The 23,379-nt window shown below is 45.5% G+C and overlaps 1 protein-coding gene across 1 annotated transcript in view; it reads left to right on the forward strand.

Moving 5' to 3' along the window:
- Window positions 1-12,821, forward strand: part of MYD88 (MYD88 innate immune signal transduction adaptor) — a 13,032-nt gene extending 211 nt beyond the window's left edge. The window contains exons 2-6 of the mRNA XM_019616228.1: window positions 1-247; window positions 3,863-3,994; window positions 5,653-5,833; window positions 6,650-6,741; window positions 9,280-12,821. Coding sequence (XP_019471773.1) covers window positions 1-247; window positions 3,863-3,994; window positions 5,653-5,833; window positions 6,650-6,741; window positions 9,280-9,434 — 807 coding nt within the window. The 3' untranslated portion in view covers window positions 9,435-12,821. The remainder of the gene's footprint in view (window positions 248-3,862; window positions 3,995-5,652; window positions 5,834-6,649; window positions 6,742-9,279) is intronic.
- The last annotated feature ends 10,558 nt before the right edge of the window (window positions 12,822-23,379 follow it).

Here is a 23,379-nt window from a genome sequence, read left to right on the forward strand (position 1 = left end):
CGGCGCCGCCTCGGCCTTTACCTCAACCCGCGGGCGGCGACCGCGGCCGACTGGACGGCGCTGGCGGAGGAGCTGGGCTGCGACTACCTGGAGATCCGGCGGCTGGAGGCGCTGCCCGACCCCACGGCCGCGCTGCTGGACGAGTGGCAGAGCCGCTGTCCCGGCGGAGCCACCGTGGGTCAACTGCTGGAGCTCCTGCGGCAGCTGGGCCGGCACGACGTGCTGTTGGAGCTGGCCAGCAGTGTGGGTGAGCACCGGCACCGACGCGCTCGGGCGGTGCGGGTTCGGGGCCTGGAGGGACCGCGGAGAGGCTGGGGGAGGGGGGAGAGAGAGCACCGCTCTGCAGCTCCTGAGGGGAGCTTGTGGTGAGGTGAGGTCGGCCTCTGCTCCCACGGAACGGCGAGGCGATGGCGTCAAGTTGTGCCAGGGGAGGTTCGGGTTGGATATCAGGAAGAATTTCTTCTCGAAAATAGTGGGAACGCACTGGCACGGGCTGCCCAGGGAGGTGATGCGGTCAGCATTCCTGGAGGTGTTAATGAATCGTGGAGATGTGTGGCACTGAGGGATGGATGTCGGCAATATCAGTGATGGGTTGGGGTTGGACTCGGTGATCTTAGTGATCTTTTCCAACCTTAATGATCTTATGGAGTGCCTGGAACCCCACTAATGGGATTTCTGCACATCAAAGGATGCTCTTGAGAAGGTGGGCCAGGAGAAGGCTCACACTGATGTTCTAGGAAGATCCAGAGGTGTTGGCATGGAGATCTGGAGCTGCCTCGTGAATGTGAATAACAGGAGAGAAATTAATTTCCTTGCACGCTGAGATGGAATCAGCACAAAACAATAAATGTGGAGATCCTACAGCTGTTCTTGTAACTTGTTCCTTGTAAGCTCTTTGTATTCTGCATGGTCGCCGGAATTCAGAGGGAAGGCAGCTCTCAGAACTGCAGTAAGAAGGGAACTTCCTTGCCCAGGCGTTTCCAAAATGAGGTGCCTTTGAGGCCATGTGTTACCTAAGGTAGCTTCCTGGGTCTGTGGTAAAGAAACAACCAATCTCATTTCCTGTTACTGCGAGGAATGAAGGTATAGGAGTGCATCTCTCAAGGGAACCTGAGCAAGGACCAAAGACGTGCCGGAACTCCTGCAGGTCTCCCAAATGAAGAATGTCTGAAGACTTTTTTGGGGAAAAAATAGTAAACATTCATGTGTTTTGTGATCCTCACTGAGAGCAGAAGCTGCCAGCTGTGGGAGGGAGCTGGGGCTTCACAACATGCTGTGCACCCCCGAAGCTGCTTCTGGCCCAGAGCTGTGGATGAGCTCTTTCAGACACTGAGCAGAGCAGGAGGAGCTGGATCTCCAGTCACAAGTTTAGCCTGGTTGTGGGTCATGCTGATAAGAGGAGGCAGATAAATTCTTGGAAGGAAAATACTCTGAAATACTCTCAGATTCCGGAAATGCCTGAACTGGAAGTGGTTTGAAATATAGGTTTTAAAAATAAATGGTAAAGAATACTCAGAAGATAAATTATTTGGGGAAACTATTGATGCATGCTTATTTGACACTTACAGTCTCCCCTGGTTCTTGACTGCTATGTGGGACAGGATGCTAGAGGGACTTGCAGCCTGACCCAGTGCAACCATGTCTGTCTTGTTATTTTTGGCTGAGGATTGTGGGCCTGCAAGCTCCAGCTTGCCAGTGCTCCAAGCTCTTACAGACTTCAGAGATATTTATGCTCATAAGAGGAAAGAAAATGGATGGTTGCATAAACTCTGGTGCATGTTATTTCCCGTTGCCAAAGGCATTTTCGTTTCCACTGTTAGGACTTTGGCTTGGAGATTAAAACATCAGCATTGAGGTTTCTGTGGTCTGTGCTTCCATTACAGGAGTGCAGATCTGGGGCACATTTCAGTGGCCCCCACAAAGGTATCTTAAATTGTTTGGAAGGCCTCAAGGTGTCTCTGTTGAACACAAACTTGATGATGCTGTGCAGCTCCAAAGGATACTACTTTCAGTTTGTGGTTTTTACTTCAGAACCAGTTCCTTCTTTTTTCATCACATGCTCCATTTCTTGCGGTGTGGCCCTGCTAAATGTTTATGATGCTAAAAAAATGGTGTCTCCTGCAGCCTTGTGTAGTGTCACTTAGGGCCATTAGTACCACAGGGCTACATTTACATTACAGCTCCCCTGTTACAGTCTTTGGAGTGTGGGCGCTTGAAAGATGCAACTTTTCAATCCTTGCACATCTGCTTTAAGTCTGATTTTTCTCATCAGCTTATTTTGTTATACAGTCATCTTTAGGTATGTAAAACTCTTTGCTTTGGCATGTTTATGCTATTTCCTGCTGAAACAGTGATTTTTTTTTTTCCTGACCAGTTTCAAAAGTGCTGAGTTCCTGCTTGAGGTATAAGGTATACTCTCTCTACACAGAGCACACAGAGTCAGAGAATATCATGGTTTTATTCTTTCTCTCCAGTACCTCAGGCTTTTGCTCAACTGCTCAATATAAGGCCTTCACTACCTTGTTAGATGCTGCGTGGAATGGGACTATGCAGTGTGGAGGAGCTTCTTGCTTCTTAAATGGCTTCTGCTTTATGGGCTTTTAGAGTTGTTTTTGACTCTTGTTCGTTGTTGTTAAACTGTTGTTATCAGGTACCAGTTCCTGCTGGGGACTAATCCATACCTAGGCACTGGAAGTCTGTCATTCCTTCAGGCTGGACCTGTGGGCTCAGGTTTATCCTATACGAATATGTGAGATGTGGGATTATGGTATGATACTATCAAAAATCTGTGCATGTTGGCTGGTCTGGATGAACTAGGCAAGCACTTAACTTAGTGAGTGTGTTTCAGTCTTGAGTGGGGTGGTGATGAGTCTGGGGACCAAGCTAGAAAAACTCATGTCAGGCATTTTGCAACAGGGAGAGAGAAGAATGCAGCTGGTTCTTCTCACTGCTGAACAACTGAGGAAGAAGGGAGAAGAGAGGCAGATTGGGTATGCCTCAGGAAAATCTCTGCTCTGACACCTGGTTAGGCTGCTGGTAATCCAGCTGTGGGGCACAGAGATGTGAGACAGAAACAGAGACGGGGTTCAGGAGCTGGGCTTCCTGCAGCATTCTGGGTGTGGGCAGGGCTGGGTGGCAGGAGAGTTCCCCACCCACTTCTGCACTTCCAGGCTTTGCTCTGCTCTGTGCTGCTGTACCAGCGACCTCTGCAGCTGCTTCAGACTAATTCTGACTGATTGGTGCTTTTCTGGTTGGTGCTTGTTCATTTTTGTTTTAATGTGTTTGAATCTTAAGCAAAGTAGCAGACAGGCAGCAGTTTCATCATTCTTTTGCTAGTTTCAAATCTCCATTTACTTTCAATTCTTCTGTGATTGTGGATTGCAGAGTAGCAGAGCCTGTGGGATTACTTTTCAGTTCTCCAAAGACTTTACTGTTAGATTTGTCAGTCATTTTTAAACAAAATCTGTTTGTAGTAGCTCAGTGTACATCATTGTCCCACATGAAAAATTCACAGCAGCAAATATAGCACCCTCAATTATTTCACAGTGATGTGTGCATCTGCTCAGCCCAAGCTAAAAGAGGTTTCTGATAGCTGCTGGAAAACAGGAAGCCTGTTCCAGCGGCATGCTGGAATTTTACTTGTCCCTGCTGGAGGAGATGGTGGATGCAGCATCAAGAGGTTCAAGAAGGTGCTGGGTAAACTCGAGTCTAACAGGTGAACAGATAGGCACCAAAAAACCCAGCAGGGTTTTACTGTCTAATATCCCTGATGTGTAGAATAGAGAAATTTCCTGTTGTAAAGGTTGTAAAGGACCCCTGCAGCATAGAAGCACACTTATGGCTTGGTGTTGTGTCTTTGCAGAGGAGGACTGCAAGAAGTACTTACGAAGGAAGCAGCAGGAGGCTGAGCAGCCACTGCAGGTCCCAGCAGTAGACAGCAGCGTGCCGAAGACGTCAGAGCTGATGGGCATCACCACGAGGGATGATCCGTACGGTGAGTGCAGTGATGGCATCACTATGGCACATCTCATGCAGTGATCATGTTTAGCTGCCCAGCAGATCCCTGTGAGAAGTACAGAAAATCCGTTCTCTTTCAGTGTTGTGACTTCTCATAACCCTGACTGGAGTGCTGTAGCTGGTAGTCTGCAGGTGTTTTCATTCTTCCCATTGCCTGTTCCTTTGGGCATAGAGGAGAAGGAAAAGCAACCCTGGGGAACGCTGCACCCTGAAACAGCCTGGCACAGAGCCTGCTGGCCGTGTGTGGAAGGAGACTTCCCAGAAGCAGCTGCTGTCCCTCTGCTTGGCTTGGCTCACAGAACAAACAGCTGCAGGCTGCTGAAAGCACAGCATGAAGGGGAAGGAACTCAGAGCTGGCTGCCTTGGCTACGTTGCCCAGTCTTCAGCAGATTGAAGAATCTTGAATAAAAAGGAAGCAGGGTTGGAAGTATTGCTGGGTGTGAAGGAGCAGGAGGAAACACAGCTCTGTGCACACACACTGGGCTGCGTGTACAGCTACATACAGCTGGAGAAGTGAATGTCCTATCATACGAGGGTGAGCAGCAGCCATGCAGAATGGAGATGTCAGCACACTTCTCCAGGAGCTCCTTTGGCTGGTCTGACTTTGGGCAGCTGCCTTTGCTGTGTGTGGGGACATCGGTGTCCCTGCCAAGTGCCCACAAAGATGCCTGTACAGCATCTTTGCATGACGTGACTCAGGGAAGTGTTGTGCCCCAGGTTGACCTGGCAGCCAGTTTCCCTTCTACTTGACTGGCTGCTGCTTGAATTTAAGCTGCCTGCTGGCTTGCTGCTTTTCTCATCAGAGCTACATTTAGAGCCTGACCTCGTTTTTCAGTAGTAGGCTTTAGCTGGCATAAAAACTTTAAAAAACATGTAGTGACACTGATAGGGAAATAAAATAACATAGTGGAAAGCCACCCAGCAATATTAAGGTGCTTGTTTGCGAGGTTCGTGTCTTTAAAATAAAGCACTATTTTATTGGTACAAGTGCTAAATAACTGAGAGCTGCCAGCCATTAACATGTTTGGAAAACAGGGCCATTTACTTAGGATGTGGCCTTGGGTACCCAAGTTTAACACCTTGGCCATAACAATGGTGAGTTCTAAATTTCTAGGCTTAACCCACACCACATCATCCTTATGGGATGATGGTCCTGCTGTAAGGTTTTGGGTAGGAAGCTCATAGTGCTGTAACATGCATTACAGAAGTAAGACTTAGAGTCAGATGGGTATTTTAGATGTGTAATTGCAGAGCAGCAGGCTCCTGGTTGTATCCTTAAGGGTACTCTGCTCCCTCCAGTTCTCCTGTGCTTTGTCTTCCCTCCCTCCCTGCTGATATTATTGCTTCTGCTTGTCTGCATCTTGGCTACACTTCTCTAACCCCTGCCACCAAACCTGGGCTTACTCTAATACCCTGAACTGTGAAAATAAGTGGTGAAGGCGCACACATGCATTACTTCCCACCAGTCCTGTTCTGGACAAGAGTCTGGGCTGAAGGGTAGCTGGTCTGGTAAAGAGTTCAGTTACCTTAGCAAGCATGGCATAGAGCTTGTCTGTCAAGGGCTGGGGGAGCTATGTTCAGGCTAGGAAGTTCATTCATTGGCGAAGATGACAGCTGAATTTTTAATGGTTTCAGGGCATGGAACAGAGATGTTTGATGCCTTCATCTGCTACTGTCAGAAAGACCTTCAGTTTGTCCAGGAGATGATCAGAGAGCTGGAGCAAACGGAGTTCAAACTGAAGCTCTGTGTGTTTGATCGGGATGTCTTGCCAGGAACGTGTGTGTGGTCCATCAGTGGAGAACTCATAGAAAGAAGGTGAGTGAACCATGGCTGATTGGATCAGCTCAGTGTAATGGAATGTTGTGCTCATTTTAACTTTATGTCTGCAGCATTGTGCCAGCGGAGCAGGAGAAATCCATGGGGATGTCTTCATGGGGTTTATTTTATACTCTTGGTTCAATAATGAAGACTCAAGCATTCCTAAACATGTAGCTTCATAGCTCACGGGGAAGATGCTGTAATAGTGATGCCACTTACACTTGATTCCTTTTCATCCTGCAGTTGCATCTTTGGAGGGAATCTTTAAATGAATTCAGCTCCAAACTGTATTTCAGAGTTAGCTCCATCTCATTATGTAGAATTTCAGGGAACAGCACCGGTGTTTAGGGATCCTTCAAATCTTTGTGGGACTCGAGGATGGTGGGCAGGTGTGTCACATAAAAGTGACATCTTAGATAGAGACTTATGTAGAGAAAGTCCTTTACAGCATGAAGAGGGGAGCTGCTGCCCCACGCAGCTCTTTTGCTGTCACAGTCCTGCCAAATTAGGTTCAGTGAGAAATCCCAAGAGGTGTTTGAGCAGACAATTTAGATGGCATTTTTTGTAATAGACAAACAGAGCATCAAATAAAGATTCCATGGACAGTGAGATCTTTGCTCTTCATATTTTAGTGTTTTCTGTGTGTAGTCTTTACCCTGTAGTTAATTCCTGCTCAACCACAACTAAGGGGTTCATTTTTCTATCAGAGTAATTTGGAGGAATACCTCTTTTTTTTTTTACTGATGAGAATGAGAGGCGCCTCCATTGACATCTTATTTCTTTCTCCCCTGACTGCTTTCTCTTTTTCTGAAGGTGTCGGAGGATGGTGGTTGTCATTTCAGATGATTACCTGGAAAGCGATGAATGTGATTTTCAGACCAAATTTGCTCTCAGTCTTTCCCCAGGTAAGATCTCACAAGCATTCTATTTAAAATTGCCTGTCAGCTTTATAACTTGTACTGCAGTAACATCTGAAGCCGTGGCTGAGGTCAGTGCTGTACCATAGGGCACTGCACAAATGCAGAATGAGGGCTGGTCTGGGATGGATTTAAACAGATGAGATAAATCTGTGAGAAAAGAGAAAATGAGTAATAGATGGTTACTGAACCAGAACCCACTTTCAGAGGTGTGTTCTTTCCACTGACCTATGTGTAAAAGTCCACCTAGGCTCAGGGATAGCCCTGGGTCTAATGCCCTTCAGTAAGTAAACAGAAATTTATCTCTATTAGAAGCAGCCATCAAAACTAACAGTGGTTTTATAAATTTTGTCATGCAGGCAAGGACCTGGACTTGGTTCCTTGCCCTGCCATTGACCTGCATGTGAGTGAGAAGCTTGGGTGCTTCAGCTGCCAAGTGGGTTAACTGCCTGCTTCAGAGCTGGTGCAGCTGCATGCAAATTGGGGAACTTCTGAAATGCTTTAAGATTCATACAGGAAATTTTCTGCTGTTGGGAAAAGTGTTGCAGTGAATATAGTGTGAGTAAGTGCTGGGGCAATTTCAGTTAATGAGCCTGCACCTTTCTGCAGAGATCCTGGAGTATCATGGATAGACAAACAAAAAATAGAATGAATTTTCAATTTTGATGGGAAAAATCTGTTCTATATTCTTCCTGAATTGAAGAAAACATCAGTTTATTTCCTGAAGGCTGTTCAGATTGCATCTCTAACTAGCAGTTACCCTACATTTGTATGTGTATATAGGGAGTAAATGCAGCATAGCTTAACAGTACAGAGGACACGCTAAGATCCATAGGAATGCCTGCATATCGAGTCTCTTGTAGATGAGGTATTTGATGGGGCATTAGAATTGATAGGCCAGAGGTTAAACTGGAAGCCAGGACACAGCCAGTACAGCAAGGAATTAGCTGCATCTTCCGTGACAAAATAATTCCTATGTTGGCATTAATCCCATGAGCATCCCTAGCACACCACATCAGCCCCTAATCAGAAGAATTGGTAGCAAAGACCTTTTCATTCTACATCAGTTTTTTTTCATTAGACCAGAAATGCACATCTCTGTGTAATGACACAAACTCTAGCAATAAAACCATGCATGTAAGTACAGGCTTGCAGAACTAAGTTAGTTTTCCATGTAAGTTAACTCACACTGTCACACCCAGAAGGGTTTGGTGGCAAGTTGTGCAAGCTCCACTTGTTACTTAAGCACCTGCTGCAGTTAGGAAATCTTGTACGTGCATCATCCAGGCCTCAGCATCATTGCACTGGGCAGACTTCAACTAGTAGCAGGTTTCCTTATGGAAAATGGGATGGGGAGAGGTTCCTCTCTAGAACAGCTGCTGCTTCTGTAGTAATCACAGGGACAGTTGTCTGATCTTGCACATGCCTCAACAAAAGCCGTTCCTGTTATTAAAATGATTCCTCGCTGCCCCTTGTATCCATGTGGGTGCGCTCAGCAGCGTATCTGCTTCAGGGTGGGAAACAGAAAAACTGGAGAGAACCATCTTGAAATTTGCAGCTCAAAAAGCAAATGGGATCTTGGGCTCCATCAGAAGAGGGGTGGCCAGCAGGGACAGGGAGGTGATTGTCCCCCTCTACTCTGCTCTTGTGAGGCCCCATCTGCAGTACTGTGTCCAGGTCTGGAGCCCCCAGTACAAGAAAGACAGGGAGCTATTGGAGAGGGTCCAGAGGAGGGCCACAAAGATGATCAGGGGACTGGAGCACCTCCCCTATGAGGACAGGCTGAGGGAGCTGGGCTTGTTCAGCCTGGAGAAGAGAAGGCTGTGGGGTGACCTCATTGCAGCCTTTCAGTACCTAAAGGGAGCCTACAAACAGGAGGGGAATCAACTCTTTGAAAGGGCAGATAATGGCAGGACAAGGGGGAATGGTTTTAAGTTGAGGGAGGGGAGATTTAGGTTGGATGTCAGGGAAAAGTGCTTTACAGAGAGAGTGGTGAGGTGCTGGAACAGCTGCCCAGAGAGGCTGTGGATGCCCCATCCATCCCTGGAGGTGTTCAAGGCCAGGTTGGATGGGGCCCTGGGCAGCCTGGTCTGGTATTAAATGGGGAGGTTGGTGGCCTTGGATGTGGCAGGGGGTTGGAGGTTCATGATCCTTGAGGTCCCTTCCAACCCTGGCCATTCTGTGATTCTGTGATCTCAAAGAAGTTTAGATTGTCAAATCCATCTGGAAGTACTGGAATGTACTGTATATTCCTGTTTGCATTCGACAAGAAACTGTTCTTTGTTCTTTTCTATTTGCTGCTCTTCACTGCCTTCACTGTTCTTCTCTGGGATCAGGCAAGATGCACACAGGGCCCTGGCTGATACTTGAGTGACATGTTCTTGGTTGAGTGCTTGTGGTTCAGAAACTTGCTCTGCAGGGTGAGAACCTGCATCTTGGGGTGTGTGTACTGCTTAGAGGAGACAGTATAAGCAGGATGTGAGTGTGGCTCTGTGTAATCCTCTGCCTGTGTGATCTCTCTTTCAGGTGCTCGTCTCAAGCGGCTGATTCCAGTCAAATGCAAGACCATGAAGAACGAGTTTCCAAGCATCTTGAGGTTCATTACAATTTGTGATTACACCAATCCTTGCACCAAAAAATGGTTCTGGACAAGACTGGCAAAATCTCTCTTGCTGCCATGATGCAAAGTTTTGAGAGCCTTTTTTCAATCTGTCCTGGTTGTGCCTTTGGACCACGGTGTTCCTATAGCATCCCACTGCAGAACTTGGAGCCTGCAGTCCTTGGAGCCTGCAGCTGGGAGCAGAGAATTTCCTCTAGCACTTTTTCATAACTTGGAAAGGGAAATAGAATAACTGTGTGGGTGTTCCTATTCAAGTCAGCAAGCAACAGCATCCAGCACTTGGTGAAATAAGAAATTTTACTGGAAATACAGACTTAAAGCCTGAGTCACTGATACAAGGTGTAAAGTTCTTAATGAGACATGGGAATATAAAATGCTGGTATAAGACAAGAAATGATGAAAGCCTCAAACTGCAGGCTCTTTAAAATAAAAGGTTCATACTATTTTACAAGCTCTTTAATGGCTATAGTAATATTTAGGGTACGTGTCATTTTAAAATGTCAGTGAAATCCCCTGTTGGTTGGGCAGCACAGGAATTGCTGTGGTCAGTCCCTGGCCTATGCTTGTTGTGAGTTTCCTTCAGTCTTTCCAAAAGAGCAGAGGCATATTTTAATTGTTAAACCACTGTAAAGCTACTAATGGTTATACCTTTGTTCTTAGCAACATCTGCAAGGTCAGAGCAGTTATCCTTGTAATAATAACTACTGAATTCAGTTTATTTCCTGTGGATGTTTTCATCCTTAAGCTGTATTGCAACATTCCTGTTCCATACTCCTTTCCTGGGTAAATCCCTCATTACTGGCATCTTCTGAGTAGTCCCTTATATCTGACATAACTGATTTTTTTTTTTTCCTCATTGAAGCCAGAACTATAAGGAAGGACACACTCTTGCAGCATGTCTGTGTTCATGTGACACTTGATTAATTGTCATGTCTTATACCAATGTTTTGTATTCCCAGGCCTGATTAAATGTTTACAAGAGAGACTTCCTTTAATAGAAACTCAGTCTTGAAATCTGTATTTTTGTGAAAGTCCTTTCTACACAAAGTACAGGATGCTTTTGCTCATTGGCTTGAAAAGGAACACAGCTGTGCACCTAAGTGGGTCCAGTTCACCAATTGTTTGACTTTTAAGAGCCTGCCAAAGCACATCAGCTTTTAGGATGCCTCAAAGGCACAGGGGTAAATACCAAATAAAGAGTGTACTGAATTATAGATTGGGCTGTTTAAATTATAGAAGATAATGTTACCTTAATAGGAAAGAGCATCTTTTAACTAATCTCCACAGTTGTTAATGTGTGAGCAAGAATTCTGCCCACAGTGGTGTTTTACAGTGACCTATTGGGATATTAAACAGATTTTCAGTAACTATTTACACTGGGAAGAGGAGAATCTTGCTTATGTATCTGCAGTTGCCTGATCTCTACCACTTTGTTCCTCACCTCAGCCACTGACATGGGTTGATTTTACAGCTTAAGGTTTTACTAGCTTATGTCTTTAAGATTGTATCTGGATTATGATTGATTTTTTTAAAGATGTGTTTTAAAGCATTACCAGGGCTGACTTCCTCAGACAGGGACATGTGCACCTGTCTCTTCTTCAGCCACCCCGTAAATGAATGTTTACTTACCAGAAGTTGCTGCCATGTCTGTTGCTGCTTCCTCCTGGCCAAGAGAGGCCTGTCCTTGATCTGAACACAGCAATGTGTGTGTTGACATGGGGACAGTTTTAGGGTAGGCTCACAAACTCAGTGTTTTTCAGTCCCTTCTAACTGCTGGCATGGTACCAAGGTGATATTTGCACCATTCTGTCTTGTTGACTCCAGTGAGAAGCCTGTGCACATCAGAGGAGAGAAGTTAAGCTGATGATGAGTTTCTGAATAGTTCATCTTCATGTCCTCTTGCCCTCAGGTCCCTCCTGCAGGAAGGAGACAGCTGCATGCCTTAGGGCTTTTGCATAATCGTTAAATGTTAATTATATAAGAGTTTCTGGAGGCTGCTTGATCCCCAGTCACTCCTGGGGCTCGATGAATTCCCATACTCCAGAGCGTCTATCAACATTAATTACGGGTCACTGCTCACAGGACTGAACCAGATCCCTCTTGAATTGAGAGCTGAAAGAACTCATCCAATGTCTCATTAGGGGCGAGAACAAAAGCAGGAGGCCCTGCTCCGGACACTAGAGGGAGGCAGTGGGCCGTGCTGCCAGCACTGGAGCTGCAGGGCTTGCGCTGCCAGGGGAGAAACCTGGCTGCCCACTGAGGGAATGGACCCTGAGCTCTGCCTGAGTCATAGAATCATAAAGATTGGAAAAGACTTCAAAGATCATCCAGTCCAACCATCAGTCCATCCCCACCATGCCCACCGACTGTGTCCCACAGATTGGGTTTGGTGGTGCTGGGCTGGGCACAGAAGAAATACACTCTATGTTGGCCATCAAACACTTGTTGGATGTTTCAACAAAAGGGTGTGTGGAACTTTCTCCTCCTCCAGTTTTGCTGATATAAGGATTTTCTGAGGCCTTTTTGTTTCCCTTTGCTTCTTGCAACCTCTGCTAAGGAAAGTATATCTAAAAGTTGGAGAGTTCTGTTGGCAGACCCAACCTGTGCAGTGACTCCTGCATGGGTCCTGATACGTGATTTGGCACTTGAGATGCTGTAAATTAGGAGAAATAACAGCAGCAAGAGCAATAATAGTCAACTTTGTAATAGATGATCTGGTGACTGTGGAGCAAGGAAAGTGCAGCTTCTGGAAGGGAAGTCAAAACCAAGAGCTGAATTCCTAAATCTTCAGGCTTCCAGTAGATGAATTCACACAGATGTCAGTGCTTAGGATGGGTTTCATTATCACCTAACTGCACTCACTACTCCTGGCTGGCTCAGGTGCAATGCAAGTATCACCATTACTGCCTTCTTACAACAGTTCACATTTGTCTTGTCCTGTAGACTAAAATTATAATTTTGGGGCAAAGTGAATTAACAGCCATGACACGTGAAATGTATGGTTTGAGTGCATATCCTTGTCTGAGTAAAATCCAGCTTATGCACTTCTGACATTTTTGCATCTGTCTTGGCACAGTTCTTTATGAGGTGTGCCATCTCTGAATGATAAAATCCAGTTACTGTACGCGTGTTTCAGTGGCGGTCGTGGTTCTCCTTTCCCCTTTTGGCACTTAGTGGAAGGTCAAATGTTTCAACACCTTTAAAAAAGGAACTTAAATCATGATGTTACGTGTTGGGTTTCTTTTTTCCATTTTGTTTCTTTCCCTCATTGAAATTGTCCTTGTACCAAATCATTTATTTTTATATAGAGAGATATATATTTATATTACTTTCTATCCTGATAAGAATCTTGTATAGCCATTCTGAAAACAGTCAGCAGTTCTGTGTTTTCTCTTTCAAACAAGCTTTTGGTATGTAACAAAACGTAAAATAAAGCAGCAAAACCCCATGGGCTGGATATCTTCCTTGGGCATCAGAGAATTATAATGCTAGATCTGAAAAGGAAGTGTTAGTGAGGAATAATGGGAGCTGTTTCTTTTTTGTTTTCTTGTTTTGCCTAAAACAATTCTCCAGCAGAGGCTTTTGAGAGTGTCTGGAACAGGGAGAGGTGTGATTGAACCACACCAGGAAGAAAATCACCAAGAAATTGTACTTCAGACACGCGTGGTTCCTCTTCTGCAGAATGCAATGTGTGGTTGTCGCTGTGCCAGGGGTGCTTCAGCTCTGGTCCTCACCACAGTGATGGAGCCAGGGCTTTGGCTTCCTACCCCATGGAAGCAGGGCTGCTGGGTGTCGAGCTCCTATTCTTCATCTTTTCTAGGGATCCCACCAAGGAACACGGTGCTGTGTGGCAGTACTGAGGATTCTGCCAGCCTCATTTCCTTAGGCAGGCGGCTTGGAGTCAGTCCAAGGCAGGGAAATAACTCACAAACACAGCAGCTGCTGGGCCAGGGCCCCACCACAAGGAAAGATGAAGGATCACTGAATCAGAGAAATGTTGGTTGGAAGGAATTTCTGGAGGTCAAGGAGAAGCTGCACTTCACATCAGGAGAGGCTATATGGTAGGCCTCCTGCGGGACAATGTTTCCTATAAGGGCTATGAGGTAATGCCTTTGCTATGGCTGCTACAAACCAGCTATGTACAGCGATATGGATATCATCCTCAAATGTCTTATTCTAGGTTGAAATGTCGGTGCCATTTCCCTGTTTACTGGAGGACAGCATTTACCTGGTGAAAATTAGCGACCTGTGCAAAATGTTCTCTAAGCTTCAGGGTTAGAGGGTGATGGATAGAGCATTGCTCCTCGATTGAGCAACTTCTGGTCTTTATTACACGGACATGAAAAGAGTTGCTTACTCGTGATAGAAGCATTGCTTGGTCCAAAGGGCACATCTACTGGCAGAAAATTAGCATAGGGAAGAAAATATGCAGAAAAACAGCTGGGAAAATATTGTTTGATCATGCTGGAAACATATTTTAATAAGGCAATTAAAAAAACACAAAGTTCATGTTATTGGAAAGCATGCTAATAGAGTTTAAAAACCTCTGTCAAACCTGTTGGGGATTTACTAAACAACAAAACTTTTGCTGTGCACAAACACTTTCCTGTAACTACTTTTGGTTCAGCTGATGCTCACTAGGATGTTGAGATGACTTTGAATTTCTCCATCATTAAGGCTGGAAAACACTTTTAAGATCATCAAGTCCAACCATCAACCCAACACCACCACACCCACCAACCATGTCTTGCTGTGCCACAGGTTGGTTTTTGGTGGTGCTGGGCTGGAAATAGAGAACAAACACAGTCTGCATTTGCCATCAGACACTTGTTGGATGTCTCCATACAGAAGTACATGAAACTTTTTCCTCTTCCTGCTTAGCTCCTGCCTTCCCACTGCTCTCAGAGTGGGGACAGACATGTGTGATGGCTGGGCCTGATGTGCTGGTGGAATTTCTCCATGCTGCACTTCCAAGCTCCTCTGTGTGGGGTGACAGAGCCCTGAAACAGGCTGCCCAGACAGGTGGTGGGGTTCTCCTTCTCTGGAGATATCCAAGACCCACCTGGATGCTTTCCTGTGCGACCTACGGAGGGAACTGCTTTAGCAAGGAGACTGGATGAGAGATTTCTATGGGTCACTTCTAACCCATGGAAGTCTATGATTCTGCGATTCTTAGCAGAGCTGTAGAGGGAGGACACAGGTGGCAGATGGCTGCTAGCACAGATTCTCTGTAGGAATGTGCCAGGGTTTCCTCAACTGCCAAGTGTCCAGATTCTCCCCAGAGCAGACAGGTTTTGTACTGCTCTCAGCCCTACTCACGCAGCCATGTGAAGAAAGAGAAAAGCAATGCAGCAGGCTGAGTACCAGTTTGTGGGGGAAAGGTTCAGTGCTTTTGCTGACTCATATGGTGGGTGCTGCTTACAACGCTCTGCAGGGCAGGTGATGTGCCAGACAGTGCAGGACACAAGGAGAACGACTCCTGCTCTAAGTCCAGCAAGAATATATTGCCTTCGTGATATTAGTCTGATTGGGTTTGTTAATGAATTCAACCCCACATGGTGACAAAATGGGTCTATATCATAGAACAACCTGAGTTGGAAAGGACCCACAGGATCACTGAGTCCAATTCCTGGCTCCACACAGGACCACCATCCACTATTTAGGAAATTAAAAGTTAGGGAAAGTATGGGCTCACAGGAAATACATTCAGGCAAATGTGGGCGTTACAATGAAGTGAACTTTCACAAACTTTTTGCAGCATTTTTCTGGCTCTAATCTTCAGCTCCGCTCGCCTTCTGTTTGTGTCAGCAGAACTAATTTAAGAGCCGTGAGTCCTGAGGTGCTTAACTGCTTGTGGTCTGCTGCCTCTGAGATCAAAAGCACCATTTGGATGGGGAAAACTGGGTAAATGCTCTGAGAATCCACATGCTGGTCCCTGTCCTCCCTAAGCCATGGAGAACCACGAGGAGTCCGTTAGAGCAATGTTTTCTTAAGAGTTTGGAAATCTGTGTGATCGACTCAAAACCACTGAATGGGGGCAGATTTAGCATTGGATTTTTGGCAGCACTTGGCAGATATTTCCAACTGGAGTATATGTGGAAATGAGATTTAAATTGCTTGGAATTGAGGTCTAAGACAGTCATTGGCCTTAAAATGTCACCGTCTCAGCATCTCTAAAACCTCACATGGGTATTAAAAGAACATCGTTTTTCAACATCTTTAAAGGGCTTTTCAGATATTTAGAAAGAAAGGCAAAGAAGTATCATAGTTTTTTGCTCTAAAAATGTTATACTGTTTTTCCTGACAGTTCCTTGGTGACTTAACCTCTCAGCACTGTGTCTGGCATCTGGTTAGCTGCATTGTTTCATCGAGCGTTGGGAATGGAAGCTCTGAAGATTTTCTCTTCAAGCGCTCAGAAATGTTGCCTAATCAGCATGCTGCTCTTGGCAGACGGGTTTTTCTTCAGCTCCAAGACATGCATATTGATCAGTCATTTACTTTTGTTACCTAGCATCCTTGTCATCGATTTTAATTGTTCCCTATTGAAGATGAAGCATTCAGCACACGTAGGACTGCCAGCTCTGAAACCTTGCTTTCTGCACCTTTCACCAGACGGTGCACACAGCTAAGCCCTTAGGAGCAGCGAGTCTCTCTCTCTCAGCCAGCAATCTGCACAAATTATGCAGCAGTCAATTTTTCTCTATTAAATCAATTTCTGATTGTCTGTGACAGCTTCCCCTGCTGCATAATTTCACACTTGAGCAGTTTGTTTCTGAGGTGCCATGTGGGTTTTTTTTTTTCAAGGGGTGCTGGTAGTACATTTAATGTGCAGATATGCCTTCCCAGTCCCCTTTTCCTACTTACAAAATTAGTGCAGGTTCGGGTGGCTGCTAAAGGAAGGATTCCCAGTGAACTTCCTTGTCTGATTCTCTGTTCTCTGGGGAGGTTTGAGTGCTTTCCTACTTCCTCATTACCGGGGCATCAGCATTCTCAGGCATCAGCTCCCACATTCTTGGAGATCCTTACAAACCTCAGCAGGAGCATGCAACTGCAGAATAGCCTTGGCTTTTAGATCTGACTTCAGTGCTTCTTGTGGCTCCTCTCTGTCTCATTGTCAGCCCACACAGCTTCTCTTGGGCTGTTCCTTAAGACTTCTGCTACAGCAGTGGAACAGTTTCTCTAAGTCAAAAATTCAGCTTGATCCTCTGTCAGACAGAAAGATGAATCTTCCTGTCCCGACAGTGCAACATAGCAAAACAGAGAGCTTGTATGATTCATTAATTCTTCCTGCAAAATAACTTCTGATACTGTTCTTATATTTTAAGAACATTCCTACACTCTCAGAGAGCTTTCATTATAATTATTTCCTGAAGGCTCTGTATGTAAGGACAGTGGTCTCCACCTACTGATTCTTTGATTGGAGTTTCTCCTTGACTTTAGATACACAAAAAGTGATCCTATTTTTGGCAGCCTGCAGGCAATGGCATAGGAATTCATGAGTAGGGAGGAAAGGATGTGAACTATTCAAATAGACTTTACGTTTTTTTTTCAAATGAGATCTCTTTACATACCTATCATCATAGTAATAAACTCTGAGTCACTGTTACACTGAACTATTAAACTATTATTGGAAAGTCATGTCATTAAAATCTGCTAATGCGAACCACTAACCTTGCTTGGCTTCAGTGTATCTGGATTCAGGAAGATACTGTCCATTTGTAAAGATAAGAACAGTATTCCCTCACACATCTTATTCCCCGATGGCAAAAAATGAAATCTTATTCCGCCCTGTACTCCTATTTCTAGGGTTTCTCTTCTTGCTTCCTTTTAAGTCAGTACATCTAGCTTCGCTGCAATGTCACAAAAGATGTTCTATTTTACTTCATCAAAGTTTGCCAGCTGTAAATGGGGCAGATTGGGTCTGAGCACTCCCAGCTGCCAGCATATCTATACTGTATGATGCAGATGTTCACCTGAAAGCAGCTGCATCTCCTCCCAGGGGCTGATTGCTTTGTTCAGCCTTACCACAACCAGGCCTCAGGAGATGTAAGTACCTAGGGATGTTGAGGGCTTCTTTGCTGCAACAGCACGTGGCAAGCAGAGGAGCTAGCATCATTGAGTACTTTTCTAGAAGACTTGTTGAATCATAAAATGTCTGAAATGGTCTTAAATATAGGCACACCCACTAGGATTTATGTAACAGGACCATTAATCTTCAGCCTCTCTTCATGAATCTCAATAGAGAAGTCAGCCCAGGTGTATTCCCTGTACATCAGGCTTATTTTGCACCTTCAGCAAAGAGGACAGAAGTTCTGAAACGTGGTCTCAATCTCCCTGTCCTGTTTAACTGTTTAGAAAACGTTTTATGGTGGAGATTCACCCTCCCCAGAAAAGGCCAGCGAGAAAATGATTCTGTCCTTACATGCTGTTCCAACAAGACAGCTGGATTCCTAGGGTTTAAGGAGGTAATGAGCAAGTGCTATCTTTCATCAGCTTCTTTAAAGACAAAGCATTATTGTAAACCAGAACAGACCAAGAGCTGATTATTAAGTTGTTGTATGTGGCAATCAAGATCCTGTTGTAATTATTTAAGCCTAGAATCAGTTTTACATTAGACTTAAAGGAGGCAGCAAAGCTATAATTTGTTAGCAAGAGGATTAATTGACTCCTGACTTATATACTAAAAATAAAATGCATAAATGTTGAAAAAAAAAAAAAGAAAAAAGACCTGCCTTAGTCCTAAGCTCTTTGCTTGTTTATTAACATTAAAACTCAGGGTTATTTTTCAGTGAAGGAAGCGAGAGAACAGCACTTTCTGCTGAGAGGCAGTTCAGATGGGATAAGAAGCATGTTTGCAGAGGAAAATGTGGTTTCAGTACACACAGTGTGAGAACCAGAATTTACCTGTCAAAACCAGGCCTTCAGCTACTTGACCTCAAAGTGACCTCAAAGGTGAGTCTGCAGTGACTGAGCACACAGCAGCAAACGACGGGGCGGAGATCCCTACTCTAACACAGGATCATTTATGGAAACCTGCTGGTGTGGTTCAGACTGGTACTTAGCTCATGTTTCGAAAACAACTGCTATAAAAACTTGCTCCAACAGAAGATTTTTAAACCACTACTCCTTATCCCACTGCATGGCCCTTGGCAAAAAGGCCACGTGTGTGATCAATGAATATACAGATGTTATAATTAAGAAATATACAAGAAATTAGGCTAAACAGGCTATCATGCTAAAGAAGAATGGATAGAAAGCTTACCTATGCCCCAAGCTTACTAAGAAAACTCCAAGAGGAGTCATCTCTAAAAAAGATCTTTCCCCATTGGTAGTCAGCTCTTAAATGGGGTCTAGGAGAGATGCAGCCAGGCTCCACCCCTTCAGGTAGCACAAGAGAATTGCCTTCACCCGTGCTCCCAGGGCTGCTTCATTGCTCGCCTCAGGTGGTCAATCAGAGGCTCAGGCTATGATTCAGAAGTTCCCATAACCATGAAAAATACTTTGAAGATAAGTGTATGCCTGTATTTATTAGCTAGAAGGAAAACTGCCATGTTTTTAATTAAATAATCAGCTGCCATTGATAGAGTAAGATCCCTTCAATAGACCTGAAAGTATTTCCATGAAGAAAGAATAGCAGGCAAATTTTGTAGTGCACCACGGCCAGGCATTCTGTTTGCCAACACACGCTTGCACTATTCTGAACGTAATAAAACAGGCATTGTTGAGTTCCCTCTTGCTTTAGTGCCCGTAGCTGTGCCCGTACCAAGCTGTTCAATAAGCACATTAACTGCTTTTGTTTGTAGGAATCACGGTGCCTAATGCACACTCACAAACAGCCGTTTATGATGCCTTTGAAAACCTTTACGTAGAAATGTGGCAGTGAACGGTGTGGCCCCACACATGACAGAGCTGTAACTCTCAATGCCTCTGCATGACTGTTTTGAAAGAGCAATTCCGAGTTTAGTTGTACCAAGAAACAAATTTGAGAGTCTACATGAATAGTAGGATGAAATATGCAATGCCTCGATGAGCAGACTGCAACTTAGACTAGTTTTCTGTAATCCAGGTGCAATTGAAGTTTATTTATGGTCACACTTAGGATGATGATAAAATTTATTACCAACGGTTAAGCATTTTACAGGTACTAAAACCAGTGCACTGAATGTTAGAATCACCATTCTATGCATTAAGCATCAGTTTTACGATAGGCAATATTACTCGAATGGAAAAAAAGGCAAAGGACTGGGTAGTGCCAGTAAGTTTCATGGAAACAATAAGTAACTGGCCACAAAGGCAGGAAATCATGTGCCGTGTGAGAATGAGAGCTTTTTGTGTGGATGTGTGTGTGTGTGCCTGCCTGTTCTGGCCACCTCCAAAGGCACTGAGCCAGGCAATGGGGAACAGGAGCCCTGGGGACATCAGTGCAATGCGGGTGTCAGAAAAAAGCCTTTCCTCAACTATGGAATCAATGAGAGGTGGGGACTGCATGGTCTAATCATTGTAGTGCTTTATTTAAAAGAAAAAACTACAGGAAACCCAGGTCTGAGACCTTCCCTTGGACTGCAGCCTTCTTACCTGAAAGAAGCCTGGAATTTTTTTCACTTTTCAGCCTTTCCCAAAGCCTGGTACAGAGCGGAGGTGGATACACAGGAAACTGTTTTTCCACGTCAGATTTCTGCTAAAATTTCTTGTTATTTTAACAACTGCTTGATTCAGCAGTACCACTTTGCAGGCTGTTTTATAAATAGAGATGTTTCCTCTGCCCTGAAGAGCTTGCAACCTACATGAGACAGACAAAATACAGCAAATCAGTAAAAGTGGGATGAGCAGAATGCTAATGATGACACAGGAGAAGGTGCTGCTTGAAGGTGTAAAGCGAGCAAAGGATTAAGATCTTCACAAGACAGCTCCCTTTTTTTCATCTTTCATCAGACTGACATTGCAACAGCCTGGCAGGATGAATGAATGAATGCAACGCCTCGACTTTTGAACAGTCCAAAACGGTCATTTGAGAGTTCATTAAATGCTCATTTAAAAACCAACACAACACCTACATTCTATGTGAATGAGAGACTTTGGTTAAAAAATGTGGAAGTGCAGAGCTGAGAAATTAAACCACACCGTTTTGTATATGCTCCTATGGCCACTGGTGGTCTTGTCAGCACACATCTGAGATTCCAGTTTTGATCAACGCCTGTGTTAATTTAGAAAGAACAGGGTTCATTGTGGGCCTAATCCTTTGCCACTGATCTAATTCAACAAGAGTTTTAGTGACACCCTTGGGGAAGAATTTTCTGCACAGAATAAGAGATTTCAATATCCAATTCTGACTCTAGATTAACACTGTGGTAAAATTAGTCATATGTATGATTGTGGTTATAAAGGCTTAAAGCATGTGCTTAAATACTTTCAGGATCAGGGCCTCTGTCGTTTTTTGTGGTTGATGCTTGGCTGAGATCCCTTTTTAGCATGCTGTTGCTATCAGAAATACGACACTGGCCACATGAGTGCATGCTCCAGGGTAAAACTGACTTTTAATTGCTTCAAAAACTGCTTTTATAACACAGTTAAGAGATCACAGAGACCGTTCTGAACAGTAATTAAAGCATATTTAGCAAAAACGAAATATTGCTTGGCTGTGGAATGTTTAACACAGTTGAACAGGAAAAAATGAACAGCTTTTAAGCTGAAAGCTCTGCCTTATGGACAGAGACCATCTTTGTTCAATATCTGCACAACTGCACCAAGATGGGGCCGCGAAACTCTTGCATCTGTAGGACAAAAAATGACAAGAGAGAAAGAGACAGCGTCCCGTGTGAGGTAGCACAACTGAAAGCACTGAAGTCACACCAGGAATTTGGCAGGGTGCTGTGGCCTTCCACAAAGCCTACTTCACCAGAGGCATCTCAGGAATGTGTCCCAATCAGCTAAAAATATGTATAACTGATGTTCCTTGTCTCGCGGCGGTGTCTGCTACCAAGCTATAAGAATCACTGAATCATAGAATCACAGAATGGCCTGGGGTGAAAAAGACCACAATGATCATCTAGTTCCAACCCCCTGCTATGTGCAGGGCACACCAGCAGACCAGGCTGACCCAGAGCCACATCCAGCCTGGCCTTGTAATGTCTGCAGGGATGGGGCATCCACAACCTCCTTGGCAACCTGTTCCAGTGCGTCACCACCCTTTGTATGAAAAACTTCCTCCTAATATCTAATCTAAACAAGTTCTATATCTTATCAGATTCACCTGATGACTTCTGGTGATAGCAAGAAATGCATTGTTTTTATTATTTTATGTATTTTATGTATTTTATGTCAGCTGTAGACAGCAGCTCAGGTGGGTCCATGGTACCAGTTGGCCTCACATTCCTTTTCTTTCTTATTTCTGAATGTGTCCAGATCTACACTGCTCCAGTTATGGACTTACATGCCATCAACTCCTGGATGAAGATGTCGGACATATCGCTGAATGCTGACATTCTGTGGAGTGTGTGGAAGTATCAGGCAGCTGGGAAACTCTATAATTGCTTATCTTCAAGTGCAGAGAGGAGAAAACCAGATCTTGTGAACCCTTCATACCCATCCTAACCCCAGGCCCTATTTTTAATCAAGGAATGTAGATCAAATCCAGGCAAGGCCGTGCCGTTGCTATCCTTCAGTATAGGCAGGAGCTTATTAACAGGAAGATATTGGGATGGAGTGCACCCTCAGCAAATTTGCTGATGGCATCAAGCTGAGTGGTACTGCAGACACAACAGAAGGAAGGGATGCTCAGAGGGTGGGAGTGTCTCTGCTGTGAAGGAGGGCTGAGGAGCTGTGGGTGGTCAGTCTGGAGAAGCTCTGGGAAACCTCATTGAGCCCTTCCAGTACTTAAAGGCTGGTTAGAAACAGGAGAGGGATTGACTTTTTATGTGATTTGGTAGCGATAGGACAAGGGGGTATGGCTTTTAATTAAAAGAGGGAATATTTAGGAAAGAATTTTGTTCACTGAGAGGGCTGTGAGGCCCTGGCATTGCTTCCCACAGCCATTTTGGGTGTCCCATCCCTGGAGATGCTCAAGGGCTGGATGGGGCACTGGTCAGCCTGATCTGGTGGGCGGTGTCCCTGCCCAGAGCAGGAGGTTGGGCCTAGATGATCTTTAAGGTCTCTTCCAACCTAAGCCTTTCTATGATTATATACACCACTGAAATGCAGCACATCGCAGGTTATCAAAAACTGCCATTGATGTGATATCCTCCTCCAAACACAAAGAAGCGATGTCCTCCGCCTACCCGGGGGACTTCTGGCACACAGTGGCTCTGTTCTGGAAGGCACCTCCCACACCCCACCCTGACGAGAACCCTTCACGGCAGCGCCCGGCCGCCCTTCCCGCCACCCGCAGGCCCCTCGGGCGCAGGGACCCTGGAGGAGGACATGAGGTGATTGACAGCCCCTCCGCCAATAGAAGCTGCGGTTCGGCAGCCGCTAGCCAACCGCTGCCCGAAGTGGGTTTCAAGCAACTGACTCCTCCCGCCGCTCTCCTAAAGAAGGGGAAGGCGCTAGCGGCGGCCATCTTGTGTGTGGCATCCCCGCCCTCCCCTTTCTCCTCTTTACCGAGCCTTTCTCCACGTCCCGCTTTCAGCAGCCCGCCGCAATTCTCCATATTCGAATAGCGATGGTGTGAGAGAGCGATGGCAACGCGCCCTACGCTCTCACTAACCTTCGGGGGAGGCGGAGAGGTGCCGCGCTCAAGATGGCGCCGGGCGGCGCCCCACAGGCGTTGAGGGCGGGCGCGCGTGGCGGCGGGCGCAGGTGACGTCAGCGCGCTCTGGGCATGGGCAGGTGGAGAGAGCAGGCAAAGTTTGGCCGGCGGTAGCGGCAGGCGGCGGTGGAGGAGGAGGCGGCGGGGCTGAAGAAGCCGCAGTCGGCAGCGTTTGGTTCGGGGTCGGATTCAGAGCGGCCGAGCCGCGCGGGACAGCACAGCGCTTCTCTGTTCGTGTGGGGCCTCCCCCCCTGAGGGCGGG

The sequence above is a fragment of the Meleagris gallopavo genome, chromosome 6 (assembly GCF_000146605.3).
Source record: "Meleagris gallopavo isolate NT-WF06-2002-E0010 breed Aviagen turkey brand Nicholas breeding stock chromosome 6, Turkey_5.1, whole genome shotgun sequence".
NCBI classification, from domain to species: domain Eukaryota; kingdom Metazoa; phylum Chordata; class Aves; order Galliformes; family Phasianidae; genus Meleagris; species Meleagris gallopavo.